Here is an 18,838-nt window from a genome sequence, read left to right on the forward strand (position 1 = left end):
GTTCTAGGGGACTTATGACCTAAGATGTTGAGTCCCATAGTGCTCAGAGCCATTTGAACCATTTGAGCCGTCCATTCAGTTCTGCGGTACTAGCCAGACAGATGAAGCATTTTATCAAACAAAACACTTGTCATCTAGTTTTTGTCATGTCTTTATCTTTTCCTGCCAGATCTCTCTCTCTCTCTCTCTCACACACATGCACACACACACACACACACACACACACACACACACACACACACACACACAAACGCTATTCAGTGTTATGTCTTTGGTTCAATTCGCCTTGCGAGTAAGAGATGAGTATTTTTTTAACATTCATTTAATGTCTTTACTAGTCATTTCCAGGGGACGGTACAAAGGCAATCTTCTTACTCTGAGGAACAGAACCAATTATCCGACAATAGTACAACTGCCCCCAATAAGTACAGGGTAGACAGAATAAAATGGACAAAGTATAAGTAAAATAAGACCCGTGGTGCTGTTTTTGTAACGCGGCTTACCTGTCACACCGATCAGAGTGATGAGGGCAGCACTTGACTTGTATCGTCGAGAAGCAGAGCGATTGCTGTTAACGGGCGCTCGAGGCATGTTATGCGTAGTTATGATTCTCCCTCTATTCCTACGGTCAACAGTTCTCTCTTAAGTATCCGAAGTGGACCTATCTTCTAAGAAGAAGCGGCAGGGAATAATCCGTAATGCTATTTAAAAACCGTGTAACCTTGTACACGTTGACAGCAATTAAACTTGAAACACTGCGGCGAACGCTACACGAAAGCCATCAGTCAATACGTGTCCCGAGCCTAGTCCGACATCTTACGTAGCCATTCCTGTAGCTACTCCGTACACAACGTGCCTTTCAATAAATAAACAATTCTCATTTTGTTGCACTACCAACCCGTCAATGCAGATCTTCATAGTCTCCCCCTAACTATCGCCATACCGAGATAACTGAAGCGACATAAATTGAGACTCAAGTAGTCAAGACCTTAAAAAAGTTTATGCAGAACACAAACTAATGAACTTAACCTTCTTGAACATAAAGTATTCACTGCACAGAACGCTATAAGCATAGTATCTAGTGTCCATTCTGGAAGGCAACGTGGGCAGCTGTACAATAACTAGGCATATTTAAACTTATACTCCCTTACGAAGTTTGTTGTGAGGAACCACTGACAGATCGATAATAATCGTAGTTAACAGGACACGCAAATAACAAGGCTAAAATACACTACATAACATCAAGTATCAGAGTCGAAAGGGACTAAAATAAAACCTGTACAGAAAAACCATTTCAAGGGCAGTCAGCTAAGCTAACTGGACAATTAAAAATCTACAACGGGCGGACACACCTATGGTTTAAAAGAATAAGATCTGAATTTCAAACTATCGTAACAAATGTACGTAATCAGGCTTTAGCCGGCCGATGTGGCCGAGTGGTTCTAGGCGCTTCATTCCGGAACCGCGCTGCTGCTACGGTCGCAGGTTCGAATCCTGCCTCGGGCATGGATGTTTGTGATGTCCTTAGGATAGTTAAGTTTAGGTAGTTCTAAGTCTAGGGGACTGATGACCTCAGATGATAAGTCCCATAGTGCTTAGAGCCATTTGAACCATTTTGATCAGGCTTTAAGAAGGAAATATCATGAACGACTAATTGTGGAAAGAATTCGGATTGACAAGTTTCGTTTTTATGTGAGGCATTCAAAAACCACGTACCTTATAATGGCAGACTGCCAAATCCTGACGAAGGATGAATATGTAAGGAGAGGCAATAAGGAGTTATCACGCCAGTACCTGCAGATATGCAGAGGCCTTGGTGTAGAAGATCCCTCCAACAAACAGTACAGGAGCTCACCTAAAGCAGCAATAACTACTGGACATAACATTTCCTTTTACGACAAACAAGTACACGCTGATCGACCTGTTCCAGCAATAAAAACCTCAATAAATCATTGCACAAATTGTGTTGTGTATTAAAATAGTTACAAATATAACTTGGTATTGTATGAAACAGCTTATGTTGGGCGAAAACGTTGTAATTTACCGGCGCTATTCCTAGGAAAACTGGAAGTACTCTGGAGTCGACTTCTAACCCAATAAATGGAAGCACTTATGTGAAAATTATTGTAATAAGTTGTATATATTGTCAGGCTACTTTATACTGCATCGTTTCGGCTAGTTTTCTTCTTGTGTTCTTGATTCTAGCCAATGAGTTCTTGATAAATTTTTGCAGCTACAAACAGGACATGGAAGACCTAGAATTCTTGTTTAAATATTTGGATTAGACTGAGAAATGTAGATTATGAATTATTCATTGAATGCATATTTTCCAGCTCTTGTACAGTCGAATAATTTACTTCAAGGAGTGGTTACAGAATGAGATACTTGTTAGATATCTTCATTATCACATTATTAGTGATCATCCATTTATTATTTTATTCTATGACTCCACTTGTAATTTCTCCCAAATAATTAATGATTTTAATGAAGGCCAAAACTAAAATGTATTGATCCATGTATATGGTGAAATCGAAGTACCTAAGATTCCTGTGATCGATCCACTTAATTACTCCTGTTTTCATTCCTTACTTCGACTCTCTGGTTGTGTTAGTTAAGTCTTACAGAAAACGACAATACCACTTCCAAATCAGTCTTCATTCGTTACAACGCCATGAAAAATATAAAGGAAGCTATTTTTGTCAGACGTCTGTACTAAGTTTCTACGCTTTATGATATCGAAAATCTTTCTGCAAAAGAAGCAGCTCGTATGCCTTAACAAATAACAAGAATTGTGAAGTAAAAGTTAAGTCACCTCCTTCGGTTACGAAGACCCTTTCTGATTTATCTCACAATTCTGGCAACAGCATGCACTACTGAAAGGTCATTTAGCACCCTGAGCCAGTTGAAGACAGTGCAGTTAGTAAATAACGGCTTTTAAGTTTGCGTTTATCAAGTTCTCAAAGGGAGAGAATTAAAGAGATGAACTTAGATGACTTGATCATATATAACTATTCTAAGTGCGGTGATCCCCAAAACTGGCTAACATTTTTAATTTTTTAGCTCAGCTGTAGCTTCTCTATTGCCACAGAAAACTGGTAGAAAAGTGTAATCAATTCCAAATGCCGTTTTTACGTACCATCTTCACCTTCTTGTCGCATCGGCTGCACTATTTCAGCTGTACCTTTCCTGTTTCTTGCCCTTTGGCTTCAGATTTAGATTAATATCCCCACAGTACAGTGTGATAAGAGAAGTCATAGGACGACGATATGCACATATAGAGGCGGCGGTAGTATCTCGTACACAAGGTAAAGTGGGGAAGTGCTTTGGAGGAGCTGTCATTTGCACTCAGGTGATTCTTGTGAAAACGTTTCCGACATGGTTATGGCGTACGACGGGAATTAACAGACTTTGAACGCTGAATCAATATTCCGAGATCCACAGTATTGAGAGAGTGCAGAGAATACCAAATTTCAGGAACTATCTTTCACCACGGATAACACAGTAGCAGATTGCCTTCACTTACCGCCCGAGAGCAGCGGCGTTTGCGTAGAGTTGTCAGTACTAACAGACAAGAAACACAGGGTTAAATAATCGCAGAAATCAATGTGGGACATACGACGAACGTATCCGTAAGGACAGTGTATCGAAATTTGGCGTTAATGGACTGTGGCAGCAGACGACCGAAGCGAGTGCCTTTGTTAACAGCACGACAACGCCTGCAGCACTTCTCCTGCGCTCGTTACCATATCGGTTGGATCCTAGACAGCTGACTAAATCAATAACAACAAACTAAATGGAAGTCGTGCTTTATTTTAACCTCGTACACTTTTGCCATGGCTTCATATTAGCGAAGTTACTAAATTTCAGGCAAAATCTTTTATTATCCGTAACTTCGTAAGTCAACATATGCACTTTTTTGTTTAGTTTTACTTGTAGAATGACATATTAAAATACTTGCATATCTTCGTGAATCACCCTGTATATTGTGGAAGTGGACCTATAACACTCCTTTGAGGTACCCCTGAAGTCAGTTTTACGTCTGAAGATTTCTCTTCACTGAGAATAACATGGTGTGTTCTGTTGGTTAGAAACACTTCAGTCGACTCACGCAGTTGGTCTAATATTCCGTGCGCTTGAATTTTGTTCATTTGATGGCACTGCAGCAGAAGTGTATCGAATGCCTTATGGAAGTCAAAGAACACGGCATATACTGGATACAGATTTGGGTTGTAATGAATCTTGCCTCCTCAGAACTTTCATACTTCGTTTGAAATGTGCCGATTCCGCATAAGTTTCGGCCTAACTTAAGTCAATTTTTATACTTAAATTATATATTGCACGTTTAAAGATAATTTTGCATGTATATTATCACAAAAACACAGTTTTTCTGATAATATAATTTTATTTGTCATATAGTTCCATTTAGCAACATCGATCTTGGTTCAAATGGCTCTGAGCACTATGGGACTTTATATCTGAGGTCATCAGTCCCCTAGACTTAGAACTACTTAAACCTAACGATATCACACACATCCATGCCCGAGGCAGGATTCGAACCTGCGACCGTAGCAGCAGCGCAGTTCCAGACTGAAGCTCCTACCACCGCTCGGCCACAGCGGCCCGCCATCGATCTTGAATCATGAAATTTAACAATCACAATTGTTAGCTTAAATGAGTCAAAAACCGCTTTACTGTGAAACTAATATTATTGTGCTTTAGTTTTCATGTAAACTAAATTTCTGTTTTAATTTTTAATGTTTTCTAATTCTATATCGATAATTCACTCGATAATTATACAAAGAGTTTTTATACTGTCTGAATTTGCGACCTCCATCATTAATTACTAGGCTCGTAAATCTTTATACATTTATATAAAGATTTACGAGCCTAGTAATTAATGAATATAATTATTTCCGGAAAACATCACGTAAATTATATCGGAAAAGTAATTTCAATTAAGACGGTGATAATGAAATTCATTTAAAAAAAAAATCCTGTTCTAGAAGGATCTGGAAGCTACGCACGTGGTACTTACAGAAAGTTTAGATGCCAAACGCGGCATAATATTTTCAATTATTGTCGAGACTGGCCAATGTAACTATCAAATCCTTTGTGTTTAGCTGAAATGTTGCACAATGCATTTACTTAACAAGTAGTGTTGCAAAAAGTGTCAAGAATTTATGAATACATACTAATGATGTCGGAAACCAACTATATTCCAGCGACTATTAGTGAAAGAAGAAATCTATTAATTGGAAACAATAAATAGGAACCGACACCCTAGACAGTCGTAGGCAGATATACCGAGCGATGTGGCTTAGTGGTTAGCACAATGGACTCGCATTCGCGAGGACGACGGTTCAAACCCGCTTCCGGCCAGCCTGACTTAGATTTTCCGTGATTGCCCTAAATCGCTTCAGGCAAATGTCGACATGGTTCCTTGAAAGGGCACGGTCGACTTCCTTCCCCATTGTTTTCTAATCCGAAGAGCTCGCTGGTTGGTTTTCTCTCCTCAAAGCAGCCAACCAGACATAGCAAGATATGTAACATTTATCTGCTAATATAGTGTTTCCGTCCTTACTAAATTACGCAGGGTGTAACAAAAATGTACGGCACAAATTACAAGACACATTCCTTACAGGTAGACGAAGAAATTATGTTACATGATCATGGGTCTGGGAACATTGTGTTGTTATAATTCATTTTCTCCAACTCATTAATCATGGAAAACACACACGAACAGAACGCACCAACATACCACAGGCAACTCTTCCCCAAAGGTGATGTTCAATACGTCGCCCGTGGGGATCGATGCATGCATCGAAAAGGCGTCGTAGCGAATCTCGAATACGTTGACGTGTCCCAAGACCATTGCGTATGGTTTCTCAGCCTTCCATAATACGGGCACGGAGACTGAACATCTTGCCCTGTAGTTCCATACACAAGATCTTTCAAATGCCCCCACAAAAAAAGTCCAGTGAGTTTAGGTCCAGAGAGCGTGGAGGCCAGGCAGTTGGTCCATCTCTGCCTATCCATCTGTCACCGAATCTTATTTAGAAGCCGACGGACATTAACACTAAAATGAGGAGGTGCTCCATCGTGCATGAAGTACATGTTTTGTCGCACAGCTAAAGGCACGTCTGCTAACGGATCAGGTAGGACATTCTCTACGCAATTATGATAATTTTGTCCGTCGAGCAGGGTTGAAGAAAGCGAGGGCCTACAGAACTGTCACCGACAATGCCGGTCACCGACAATGCCGGCCCAAGCATTGACAGAAAATCTTTGTTGATGAATTGTTTAAACAATTACGTGAGGATTGACACCTGCCCATACATGCCGATGCACTGAAATTAGGGTTGATAGTTGGTTGAATAAACGATTCGCAGAGGAGTACCCGTGCAGGAAAACCAGCTGCTGATCGAGCGGTCGTCGTCAATTGCATCAAAAAGTGCAGCCTAACGTTGCTGTGTCCTCGTCCTTCCAGGCCTACCCTGGTGGCGATTGTCAGGCTTAAAAGCCTCATGTTCCCTAAGACGACTATCAATGGCTTCAAACATTTTCCTGCTGGGGCAGGTTCGTCCTGGAAATCTCTCCGGGTACAAACATTGAGGGTGAACACCATTGCCGCCAGATAATCCATACATCAAATGAGCATCTACCATCTCTGCATTTCTATACACTGCCATTGCACGGGCGAAGTCTGCGGTTAACTCTACATAGTAGATTGTGCGCTTGCAACAGTCGTACTGATCACTGGAACAGTAGATGTTACCTCTAAACAAACAATGGCATATGTCGCATGGCAACAGGGACATGTAAAACAAAATACTAGCGGTGCACCACGTAACCAGACTTCACCAAGAGCGCATGTTCCCCATGATTCTAACGTTCTGTTCTTGTGTGTTTCCCGTGATTAACGAGTTAGAGAAAATGAGTTGTAAATGGTAACAAAGGTTTTGCAGACCCATGTTAATGTAATATAATTTCTTCGTCTATATGTGAGTGATTCGTCCTGCAATTTGTGCCGTACATTTTTGTTGCACCCTGTATAAACGTTGACAACACTAGAATAGTTAGTTCAACGTGGGATATTTACTTTCTGCACATCTACGAACATTTTGATAGTAAGGGATATATAACATTGTTAGATGCAACAGAAGAAGGCAGCCTACGGGTACAACTGTCATGTATTGTTTATTACTTACAATTATTCAGTCTTGTTGGCCACGGGTAGCGCCCACCGATACTGCGTCAGGCTCCAGGGACGTCTCCTATAAGCGAGACTCGAGGAGATCTGGCCGTGGCTCCTGCCGTTGTCCAAGCAAAGGCGACTGAATGAGAGTGACTAACAGGTGAACCAGTACACCGAACTATGTACCGGAAGACGGACTGCTATGGCTAGCTGTGTCAGGTCTCAGTGGCGCAAGGCTGAGGAGACGTTACTTGAAGCCGCGAAACATGGGAAGGTAGCTGGATCCTGGCGAGTGCTGTAGACCTGCGGTGCCGGCAGAGCACGGGGCTGTCAAGGGCCTCGGTGGTGAGGCAGCAGTCCAGGGCTCGAGTCCTTGCGACGGTGTTGGCAGGTGCATCATAGCTGCATTGTCGTCTTTACGGCAGCCTCCGACACAGGGTGGGGGTTACAACGTAGGGTCAAATCCTGCAAGGCGCCGCATGCGGTGTATACTGCACACCCTTCGTAATTTTGGCAAATTCCGACAGAGTGTCCGCGTATCGGCACTGCAGTTGCTCAGCGGACACCAGACCATAATGAAGTGTTTTACATTTCTATCGAGGAAGTCTTACATAAGCTCTTTGGAAATAACTGAGATAAGTCTAGAAATATCACTTCAAAACCTTTTTCAGCGTCACGATTGGTTGTTAGTGTATGGTCAACAGTCAAATATTTCCAAATGTTTGAGCAGCTGTATTAACAGTAAGTTCTACTGAGTGCTTTTGATTCTCGTGCGGTCATCTTGGCTATCGAGGTCATGAACTTATAAGGAGCAGCGTCTCTCCCTTACAGATTGTGTGGCACATGCTGCAATAAAATCCGGAAGATGCGCCGCGCATTTTTTCGCTAGGAATACTTGCTGCGCAAACAAGTAACAGTTTTAAACACGAGAAAACATTTATGTTTCGTTCAGACAACTTAGCATAGACGTTTCAAGTCCAGACGACTCGGATGAGGCCATAAAAAAATAAAAAAGTATCCCTAGATATGTAAGGTGGCCAATTATGCGGGAGAGGAAGCACTGGCACATTATCTGATCACAGAGAAGCTCCCGAGGGGTGATATGTGTTCGAGGACTCGGTCATTACCTCTCCAGAAAAGGTAAGAGCGCGGAAGCGGTTTGCTGGTGAGGGTGCTGCATTGACACAGGTCGTTGACTGCGGCAGTCAGTTTCCCAGAACACAGGGCTGCAGGTACAGAGACCGTCTGATTTGTTATAGTACCATCTAACATTCAATATTAAATTTAAATGACAGGTCTAAATGTTGGCAACAGCCAGGAGTGGCGTGTGCTGACCCCGATCCCTTCCGTATGGTATCCGATGATGAATAGCTGAAGATGACACAGTGGTTGATCAACTATGGCGTGGTCTTCAGGGCCTGATCGCTGTTCTTTTTTTTTTGTTCTTATTATCAGCTTTAGTTCTTATTCTTTAGTGTATTTCATTTGAATAAATGTGACAAATAGAACAAAAATGCCATTTGGACAAAAACTGACATGTTGAGATTGTGACTGTGTGGAAATATAGTTTAACTCTTACAGTAAAGTACAAACAGCAGTCAGCCACTGTTGATAATGCTATTAATTAATCCCTAATAAATGGAATTCTCAACAGCGGCCTGTCTTTGTTTTTCCTTTAGTGTAAGAATTAACTTGTATAGAACAAAAATCTACATTCTTCATGCAACTCGCAAATTGTAGAATATGATACTAGTTACTTATACTGAGGTGACAAAAGTGATGAGATACCTCCTAATTTCGTGTCCGACTTCTTTATGCCTGTCGTAATGCAAAAGTCATTGGAAGTCCCCTGCAGAAATACTGAGCCATGCTGCGTCTATATACCCAATAAATGTTCGATGGAATTCTTGTCAGGCGATTTGGATGTCTAAATCATCCGCTCTAACTGTCTAGAACGTTCATCAAAACAGTCACGAACAATTGTGGCCCAGTGACATGGTGCATTGTCATCCATAAAAATTCCGTTGTTGATTGGGAACGCCGGCCGGTGTGGCCGAGCGGTTCTAGGCGCTTCAGTCTGGAACCGCGCGACAGCTACGGTCGCAGGTTCGAATCCTGCCTCGGGCTTGGATGTGTGTGTTGTCCTTAGGTTAGTTAGGTTTAAGTAGTTCTAAGTTCTAGGGGACTGATGACCTCAGATGTTAAGTCCCACAGTGCTCAGAGCCATTTGGACCATTTTTTGGCTGGGAACATCAAGCCTATGAATGGCAGAGAATGGTTTCCAAGTAGCCGAACATAAGATTTACAGCGAATGATCGGTTCAGTCGGGCCATAGTACCCAGCCCACGCCATGAAAACATAACACACACCTTTTGGAACCACCAGCAGCTTGCACAGTGCCTCATTGACAACTTCGGTCCATGGTTTCGTGGAGTCTGCGCCAAACTCGAACCCTCCTATCAGCCCTTTCCAACTAGAATCGGGACTCATATGATCAGGCCATGGTGTTCCAATCGTCTAGGGTCAACCGACATGATCACGAGATGCAGGAGAGGCGCTGCAGGCGATGTTCTGTTACCAAAGGCACTCGCGTCGGTCGTCTGCTGCCACATTTCGCCGCAGTCTCCTAACGGATACGTTGATCGTACGTCCCAATCCGAAAACAAAGAAAGTAGGTTACAGTACACTTGTTCGCCCACTGCTTGAATACTGCTCACCAGTGTGGGATCCGTACCAGATAGGGTTGATAGAAGAGATAGAGAAGATCCAACGGAGAGCAGCGCGCTTCGTTACAGGATCATTTAGTAATCGCGAAAGCGTTACGGAGATGATAGATAAAAACTCCAGTGGAAGACTCTGCAAGAGAGACGGTCAGTAGCTCAGTACGGGCTTCGAGGAGTCAAGCAGTATATCGCTTCCTCCTACGTATATCTTGCGAAGAGACCATGAGGATAAAATCAGAGAGATTAGAGCCCACACAGAGACATATCGACAATATTTCTTTCCACGAACAATACGAGACTGGAATAGAAGGGAGAACCGATAGAGGTACTCAAGGTACCCTCCTCCACACACCGTCAGGTGGCTTGCGGAGTATAGATGTAGATGTAGATGTAGACGTAGATTTCTGTGTTATTTCACGCAGTGTTGTTTGTCTGTTAGCACTGACAACTCTACCCAAACGCCACTGCTCTCGGTCGTTAGGTAAAGGCCGTCGGCCACTGCCTTGTCCATGGTGAGGGGTAATACCTGAAATCTGGTGTTCTCCGCACACTCTTGGGACTGTGGATCTTGGAATATAGAATTCCCTAACGATTTCCAAAACTGAATGTCCCATGCATCTAGCTCCAACTACCATTCTGCGTTCAAAATCTGGTAATTCCCATCGTGCCCCGATAAACCTTTTCACATGAGCCACCTGAGTACAAATGACAGCTGCGCCAATTTGCCACACTGTTATACCTCGTGTACGAGATACTACTGCCATCTGTATATGTGATACCGCTACCCCATGACTTTCCTCACCACAGTGTGGTTACTCTTTACGTAGCAGTGTACATTATTTTTGTAAATTTACGTATTTTCTGCATTGGAGACTTCAATCAGTTAATGATTTTGGTTTCCCTCCCCTTCCATTCCATTTTCCCTTAAAAGGGCGCCATTGTCCCAGGGAAACCTGTTAGACGTCGATATGGCAGTCAGCAGTTGTGTACAGGACTCAAGCATGCGCACAATGGTTTGTGTTCACAACAGTCGCTGTTTAACGCTGGTTCGGTGTGCCTGATAAGCGGCCGGTGTGGTTGCAGGAGGGACAGATCCAGCATGCTGCAGCTGGTGGTCGCCGTGCTGGTGGCGGCGTGCGCCACGCTGGCGCTCTACGCCTACTATTCGCTCTCCTACTGGACGCGCCGGAGCATCCCCCAGATCCCTTCGGCGCGCTTCCCTCTGGGCCACATCTGGAAGACCGTGCTCCTCCGGCTCTCCTTCGGAGAAGAGTGCAGCAGCCTGTACGAGAAGGTCCCGGCGTCGACGCCGCTGGCCGGCGCTTACTTCTTCACCAACCCTGCCGTCGTGGTCAGGGATCCGGACCTCATCAAGAGGATGCTGATCAAGGACTTCCAGCACTTCCACGACCGCGGCTTCTACATCAACGAGGAAGTAGATCCGCTCTCCGGACACTTATTCCTGATGCCTGGCGAGAGATGGCGGTTGCTGAGGAACAAGCTGTCTCCCACATTCACATCGGGAAAGATGAAGATGATGTTTCCGGTACGTTTCTAAGTGTGTAGTACCGATAATGCACGAATCTGGTGTATGTCAACTGTGGTGTCTGTCGTGCTTTCTGTTTGTTCACTTGAAATTACATCCAAAGTGTTTGAAGCTGCTGTGTGTCGTCACTTGTTTAAGAGACTTGTAAATACATGATTCCCTGAACGGACAGTGCCAGGCAGGTACACTGAGCAGGTTGTGAATCTCAATGATTTCACTCTGTTACACAAAAACAAATAACAGCACTTGCCCACTTGATAGAAATTCACATTTTTCACAAGAAACTATATGTTTCCAGAGACCTTTTCAAGTCTGAAACATGTACGATGTATATGTTGTTGTTTGTTGTGGTCTTCAGTCCTGAGACAGGTTTGACGCAGCTCTCCGTGCTACTCTATCCTGTGCTAGCTTCCTCATCTCCCAGTACCTACTGCAACCTACATCCTTCTGAATCTGTTTAGTGTATTCATCTCTTGGTCTCCCTCTACGATTTTTACCCTCCACGCTGCCCTCCAATACCAAATTGGTGATCCCTTGATGCCTCAGAATATGCCCCACCAACCGATCCCTTCTCCTAGTCAATTTGTGCCACAAATTTCTGTTAATTCCAATTCTATTCAATACCTCCTCATTAGTTATGTGATCTACCCATCTAATCTTCAGCATTCTTCTGTAGCACCACATTTCGAAAAATTCTATACTATTCTTGTCTAAACTATTTATCGTCCACGTTTCACTTCCATACATGGCTACACTCCATACGAATACTTTCAGAAACGACTTCCTGACACTTAAATCTATACTCGATGTTAACAAATTTCTCTTCTTCAAAAACGCTTTCCTTGCCATTGCCAGTCTACATTTTATATCCTCTCTACTTCGACCATCCTCAGTTATTTTGCTCCCCAAATAGCAAAACTCCTTTACTACTTAAAGTGTCTCATTTCCTAATCTAATTCCCTCAGCATCACCCGACTTAATTTGACTACATTCCATTATCTTCGTTTTGCTTTCGTTGACGGTCATCTTATATTCTCCTTTCAAGACATTCTCCATTTCGTTCAGCTGCTCTTCCAGGTCCTTTGCTGTCTCTGACTGAATTACAATGTCATTGGCGAACCTCAAAGTTTTTATTTCTTCTCCATGGATTTTAATACCTACTCCGTATTTTTCTGTAGTTTCCTTTACTGCTTGCTCAATATATAGATTGAATAACATCGGGGATAGGTTACAACCCTATCTCACTCCCTTCGCAACCACTGCTTCCCTTTCATACTCCTCGACTCTTATAACTGCCATCTGGTCTCTGTACAAAGCTTTCTCTAAGTCTACAAATGCTAGAAACGTAGGTTTGCCTTTCCTTAACCTATGTTCTAAGATAAGTCGTAGGGTCAGTATTGCCTCACGTGTTCCAATATTTCTACGGAATCAAAACCGATCTTCCCCGAGGTCGGCTTCTACCAGTTTTTCCATTCGTCTGTAAAGAATTCGTGTTAGTATTTTGCAGCCGTGGCTTATTAAACTGACAGCTCGGTAATTTTCACATCTGTCAACACTTGCTTTCTTTGGGATTGGAATTATTATATTCTTCTTGAAGTCTGAGGGTATTTCGCCTGTCTCATACATCTTGCTCACTAGGTGGTAGAGTTTTGTTAGGCCTGGCTCTCCCAAGGCTGTCAGTAGTTCTAATGGAATGTTGTCTACTCCTGGGGCCTTGTTTCGACTTAGGTCTTTCAGTGCTCTGTCAAACTGTTCACGCAGTATCATATCTCCTATTTCATCTTCATCTACATTTTCTTCCATTTCTATAACATTGTCCTCAAGAACATTGCCCTTGTATAGACCCTCTATATACTCCTTCTTTCCCTTCTTTGGTTAAAACTGGGTTTCCATCTGAGCTCTTGATACTCATCCAAGTTGTTCTCTTTTCTCCAAAGGTCTCTTTCATTTTCCTGTAGGCAGTATCTATCTTACCCCTAGTGAGATAAGCCTCTACATCCTTACATTTGTCCTCTGCCATCCCTGCTTAGCCATTTTGCACTTCCTGTCGTTATATTTTCTCCTTTCATCAATTAAATTCAATATCTCTTCTGTTAAGTTGTATATATGCAGACTTAAACAACGAAAATTGGTACAAAGGCCAGGATTTTAACCAACGTCTCTTTCTCAGGAGGCAGATGCGCTAACCACTACGTCACACTAACACACTGGCTTTTCACAACTGCGAGTACTACCCTAGTATGCCTCGCTTCTCAGCACAAATTCCCATTCACGTCTCACATCACGTGGTATTCCCCCTAAATTCAAACAGCTGTGTGGCATGCTAAGGTAGTCCACGAAGTAGTACAAACCCAGTGTGCTAGCGTGGTGTAGTTGTTAGCGCTTCTGCATAATGATCAGCAGTGATATGGCCTTGGTACAGATTTTCATTCGTCGCTTCAGTCTGCATATATACAGCTCCACATTTTTGTATGCTACTGTTTTGTTTCTTAACCAAACGATGTTGCTGTCGTTGTGGTGGTGATGGTCTCTACTCCGAAGATTGGTTTGTTGCAGCTCTCCAAGCTAGTCTGTCCTGTGCAACCTTTTTCATCTCTGCACAGTTACTGCGAGCTACACCCATTTCAATATATCACATCCAAGTGCCTACATGGTTTCTTTTAAAGGACACTGAAGATGATATTCCTCAGTCCCATCTTGTGCTCTAACGACCTCGTTGTCGACGTGACCTTAAATTCTGTATTCTGTAATTTTTACAACAGAAAACCACCACCAAAACCTTGCCCAGAATTTCTGCTCTAGAATCAATTTCTTGACTGAAGGACTGACTCCGATTATCACGTCCAGCGTTGGAACAGCGGAGGTTCGTGTCAGACCCAAAAGTCGCCATCGTTTCGAGTAATTAATGCTTCTTCTAGCGTTGGACGTGCAGAGCTTGCGCGCACTAAAGGGCAGACGCTGTGCTGAGCTGTGCAGATAATGGAGAAGTGCGCACGCGAACTGGCTGAAGTGCTGGACGGCGGCTCCGGGGAAGCCGAGTTCCGCGACCTCGCGGCGCGCTTCACCACTGACGTCATCGCCTCCTGTGCCTTCGGATTCGAAGTGCACAGCCTGCAGCACCCCGATGAAGAATTCCGCTACTGGGGCAAGCGGTTGGTTACGCCAACGACCGTCGAATCGCTCCAGGCGAACTTCTGCAATTTGTTCCCGAAACTCGCCGACATTTTTCGGGTAAGTGGTTAAGGTTACACTAATAATAAAAACACTCTGAGGTTGCACAGTCTTCTTTACTAACTCAAGAATGCCTAGGTAGAGCATTGCCAAGTTATCTGCAAATACACTGAAGATCCAAACAAAGAGAGAGACGTAAACTAGCATAATATGGCGCTGCGGTCGGCAACGCCTATACAGGGTGTTACAAAAAGGTATGGCCAAACTTTCAGGAAACATTCCTCACACACAAAGAAATAAAATATGTTATGTGGACATGTGTCCGGAAACGCTTACTTTCCATGTTACAGCTCATTTTATTACTTCTCTTCAAATCACATTAATCATGGAATGGAAACACACAGCAACAGAACGTACCAGCATGACTTCAAAAAATTTGTTACAGGAAATGTTCAAAATGTCCTCCGTTAGCGAGGATACATGCATCCACCCTCCGTCGCATGGAATCCCTGATGCGCTGATGCAGCCCTGGAGAATGGTGTATTATATCACAGCCGTCCACAATACGAGCACGAAGAGTCTCTACATTTGGTACCGGGGTTGCGTAGACAAGAGCTTTCAAATGCCCCCATAAATGAAAGTCAAGAGGGTTGAGGTCAGGAAGCGTGGAGGCCATGGAATTGGTCCGCCTCTACCAATCCATCGGTCACCGAATCTGTTGTTGAGAAGCGTACGAACACTTCGACTGAAATTTGCAGGAGCTCCATCGTGCATGAACCACATGTTGTGTCGTACTTGTAAAGGCACATGTTCTAGCAGCACAGGTAGAGTATCCCGTATGAAATCATGATAACGTGCTCCATTGAGCGTAGGTGGAAGAACATGGGGCCCAGTCAACACATCACCAACAATGCCTGCCAAACGTTCACAGAAAATCTGTGTTGATGACGTGATTGCACAACTGCGTGCTGTTTCTCGTCAGCCCACACATGTTGATTGTGAAAATTTACAATTTGATCACGTTGGAATGAAGCCTCATCCGTAAAGAGAACATTTGCACTGAAATGAGGATTGCACATTGTTGGATGAACCATTCTCAGAAGTGTACCCGTGGAGGCCAATCAGCTGCTGATAGTGCCTGCACACGCTGTACATGGTACGGAAACAACTGGTTCTCCCGTAGCACTCTCCATACAGTGACGTGGTCAACGTTACCTTGTACAGCAGCAACTTCTCTGACGCTGACATTAGGGTTATCGTCAACTGCACGAAGAATTGCCTCGTCCATTGCAGGTGTCCTCGTCGTTCTAGGTCTTCCCCAGTCGCGAGTCATAGGCTGGAATGTTCCGTGCTCCCTAAGACGCCGATCAATTGCTTCGAACGTCTTCCTGTCGGGACACCTTCGTTCTGGAAATCTGTCTCGATACAAACGTACAGCGCCAGGGCTATTGCCTCGTGCTAATCCATACATCAAATGGGCATCTGCCAACTCCGCATTTGTAAACATTGCACTGACTGCAAAACCACGTTCGTGATGAACACTAACCTGTTGATGCTACGAACTGATGTGCTTGATGCTAGTACTGTAGAGCAATGAGTCGCATGTCAACACAAGCACCGAAGTAAACATTACCATCCTTCAATTGGGCCAACTGACGGTGAATCGAGGAAGTACAGTACATACTGACGAAACTAAAATGAGCTCTAACATGGAAACTAAGCGTTTCCGGACACATGTCCACATAACATCTTTTCTTTATTTGTGTGTGAGGAATGTTTCCTGAAAGTTTGGCCGTACCTTTTTGTAACACCCTGTATAAGACAACAATTGTCTGGCGCAATTGTTAGATTCGTTACTGCTGCTACAATGGCAGGTAAATGTAAATGTCGTGTGACTAGGGCTTCCCGTCGGGTAGACCGTTTGCCGGGTGCATGGCAGGTTATCAAGATTTAAGTGTGACTGAATGTGGTGTTATAGTCGGCGCACGAGCGATGGGAGACAGCATTTCGGAGGTAGCGATGAAGTGGGGATTTTCCCGCACGACCATTTCAAGAGTGTACCTTGAGTATCAGGAATCCGGTAAAAACTCAAATCTCCGACATCGCTGCAGCCTGCAAGAACGGGACCAATGATGTCTGAAGAGAATTGTTCAACGTGAAGAAGTGCAACCCTTCCGCAAATTGCTGCAGATTTCAATGCTGAGTCATCAACAAGTGTCAGCGTGTGAACCATTCAACGAAACATCATTGATATGCGCTTTTCGAGCCGAAGGCCGACTCATGTACCCTTGATGACTGCACGACACAAAGCCTTACGCCTTGCCTGGGCCCGTCAACACCGACATTGGACTGCTGTTGACTGGAAACATGTTGCCTGGTCGGACGAATCTCGTTTGAACTTGTATCGAGCGGATGGACGTGTACGTGTATGGAGACAACCTCATGAATCCATGGACCCCGCATGTCAGCAGGGGCTGTTGAAGGTGGTGGAGGCTATGTAGTGGCGTGAGGCGTCTGTGGCTGATACGTCTAGATACGACTCTGACAGGTGACACGTACTTAAGCATCCAGTCTGATCACCTGCGTCCGTTCATGTCCACTGTGCATTCCGACGGAATTGGGCAATTCCAGCAGGACATGCAATACCCCACACATCCAGAATTGCTACAGAGTGGCTCCAGGAACGCTCTTCTGAGCTTAAACACTTCCGCTGGCCACCACACTCCCCAGACATGAATATTATTGTACATATCTGGGATACCTTGCAACGTGCTGTTCAGAAGAGATCTCCACCCCCTCGTACTCTTGCGGATTTCGGACAGCCCTGCGGGATTTATGGTTTCAATTCCCTCCAGAACTACTTCAGACATTAGTCTAGTCCATGCCACGTCGTGCTGCGACACTTCTGCTTGCTCGCGGGAGACCTACGCGATATAAGGGGAGGACGACATTACAGTCAACCCGACGTGGTGCTGACCTGGGCTGCTGCAACAACGAAGTGAGAACCAGGATACAGGTCGAATGAAATAGCACAGCAGTATATACGATAACTTATGTAAAAAGATTTAAAGTTCCTGCCAAGAGGCATGTGTCAGTTACAGTTATGATACTAAATTGGAAAAACTGAAAAACAAACCATAAAAACAACTGAAGAAAAACGCTGGGAATAGGGAGCGATAGGTAACAGAAGAAAAAACGAGAGACCTGAATTCCATCATGAGTGTTGGTGACAACAGTAATAGTAGCGCATAATAAGACCACGCGCACAAGCTGTTAATATGGCCGTAGACCAAAACGGGGCAGGAGGCCCGTCCACATTCACTTAGAGTGCACACATGAATGATAAGAGCACGACCACGACCACAGTACTGTGCTACTAGAAACGACAAGCGCTCATTGGCGCAGTAAGAGGTGGGTGCAGTTCAGTAACAGCAAAAAGTCGTAAAATAATAACGAACAGATTGACATGCAAATGTAAACCATATTGGAATAAAAAGGCAAATATACGTAGTAATCTAAACTGTGTGTAGTGGTGTAAATAGAAAGGGTTCTTAGGCGCAGACGCATTACAATAGAATAAAAGTAAAGTTCGTAAAAGTAATAATAAATGAAAAGATGTGCAACAAATATAAAGCTAAAATAAAACAATGAAAATATAAATAACGTACAATGAAATATATATGATAAGTAACATAGGCCTTCGTCGTAAAGAACAAGACGAACTAAAAAGTCATAAATTCTTTAAAAATGGGAAACATGGAATCACAGAAGACCTGACTAACTGATCATTAATCAACACATGTTTTTAATGTACGAATGCTCAACAATGTCAGTTTTTTCAAGAAGGTTGAGTCTCTTCCCTTTGGGAGCGTGGAGTAAAACCGTTAGGTTCCCGAGTGTGGGTGGTTGGAGGCCACTGGACTTGAGGTGTTCCTCACAGGCGAAATTATATTTAACCTGCACCTCAATCAATGGCAAATTATATGACTTTGGTATATGCAAAAAACATCGCTGTCTGACAGAGAAACTACTCTTAGCCGCATACCTCAGAACTACAAATATACTAAGATTTCACTTTTAGGTAATGTGTCTTACGGTCTAGCTAAACTTTTTCGGGGCAAAATAGGAGAACAGTGTTTACCAGCTCTAACAACGTCCAGTAATACTATATTCACAACGAGCGTCCTCGAAAAGATAACTCAT

At 43.7% G+C, this 18,838-nt stretch overlaps 1 protein-coding gene across 1 annotated transcript in view; it reads left to right on the plus strand.

The window, feature by feature from the left end:
• Positions 1-18,838, plus strand: part of LOC126191004 (probable cytochrome P450 6a14) — a 110,770-nt gene that overhangs the window by 63,657 nt on the left and 28,275 nt on the right. Inside the window, exons 2-3 of the mRNA XM_049931685.1 lie at positions 11,002-11,464; positions 14,441-14,695. Of these exons, the coding sequence (XP_049787642.1) occupies positions 11,018-11,464; positions 14,441-14,695 (702 nt within the window). The 5' untranslated portion in view covers positions 11,002-11,017. The remainder of the gene's footprint in view (positions 1-11,001; positions 11,465-14,440; positions 14,696-18,838) is intronic.

The sequence above is a fragment of the Schistocerca cancellata genome, chromosome 6 (genome assembly GCF_023864275.1).
Source record: "Schistocerca cancellata isolate TAMUIC-IGC-003103 chromosome 6, iqSchCanc2.1, whole genome shotgun sequence".
Taxonomy (NCBI): domain Eukaryota; kingdom Metazoa; phylum Arthropoda; class Insecta; order Orthoptera; family Acrididae; genus Schistocerca; species Schistocerca cancellata.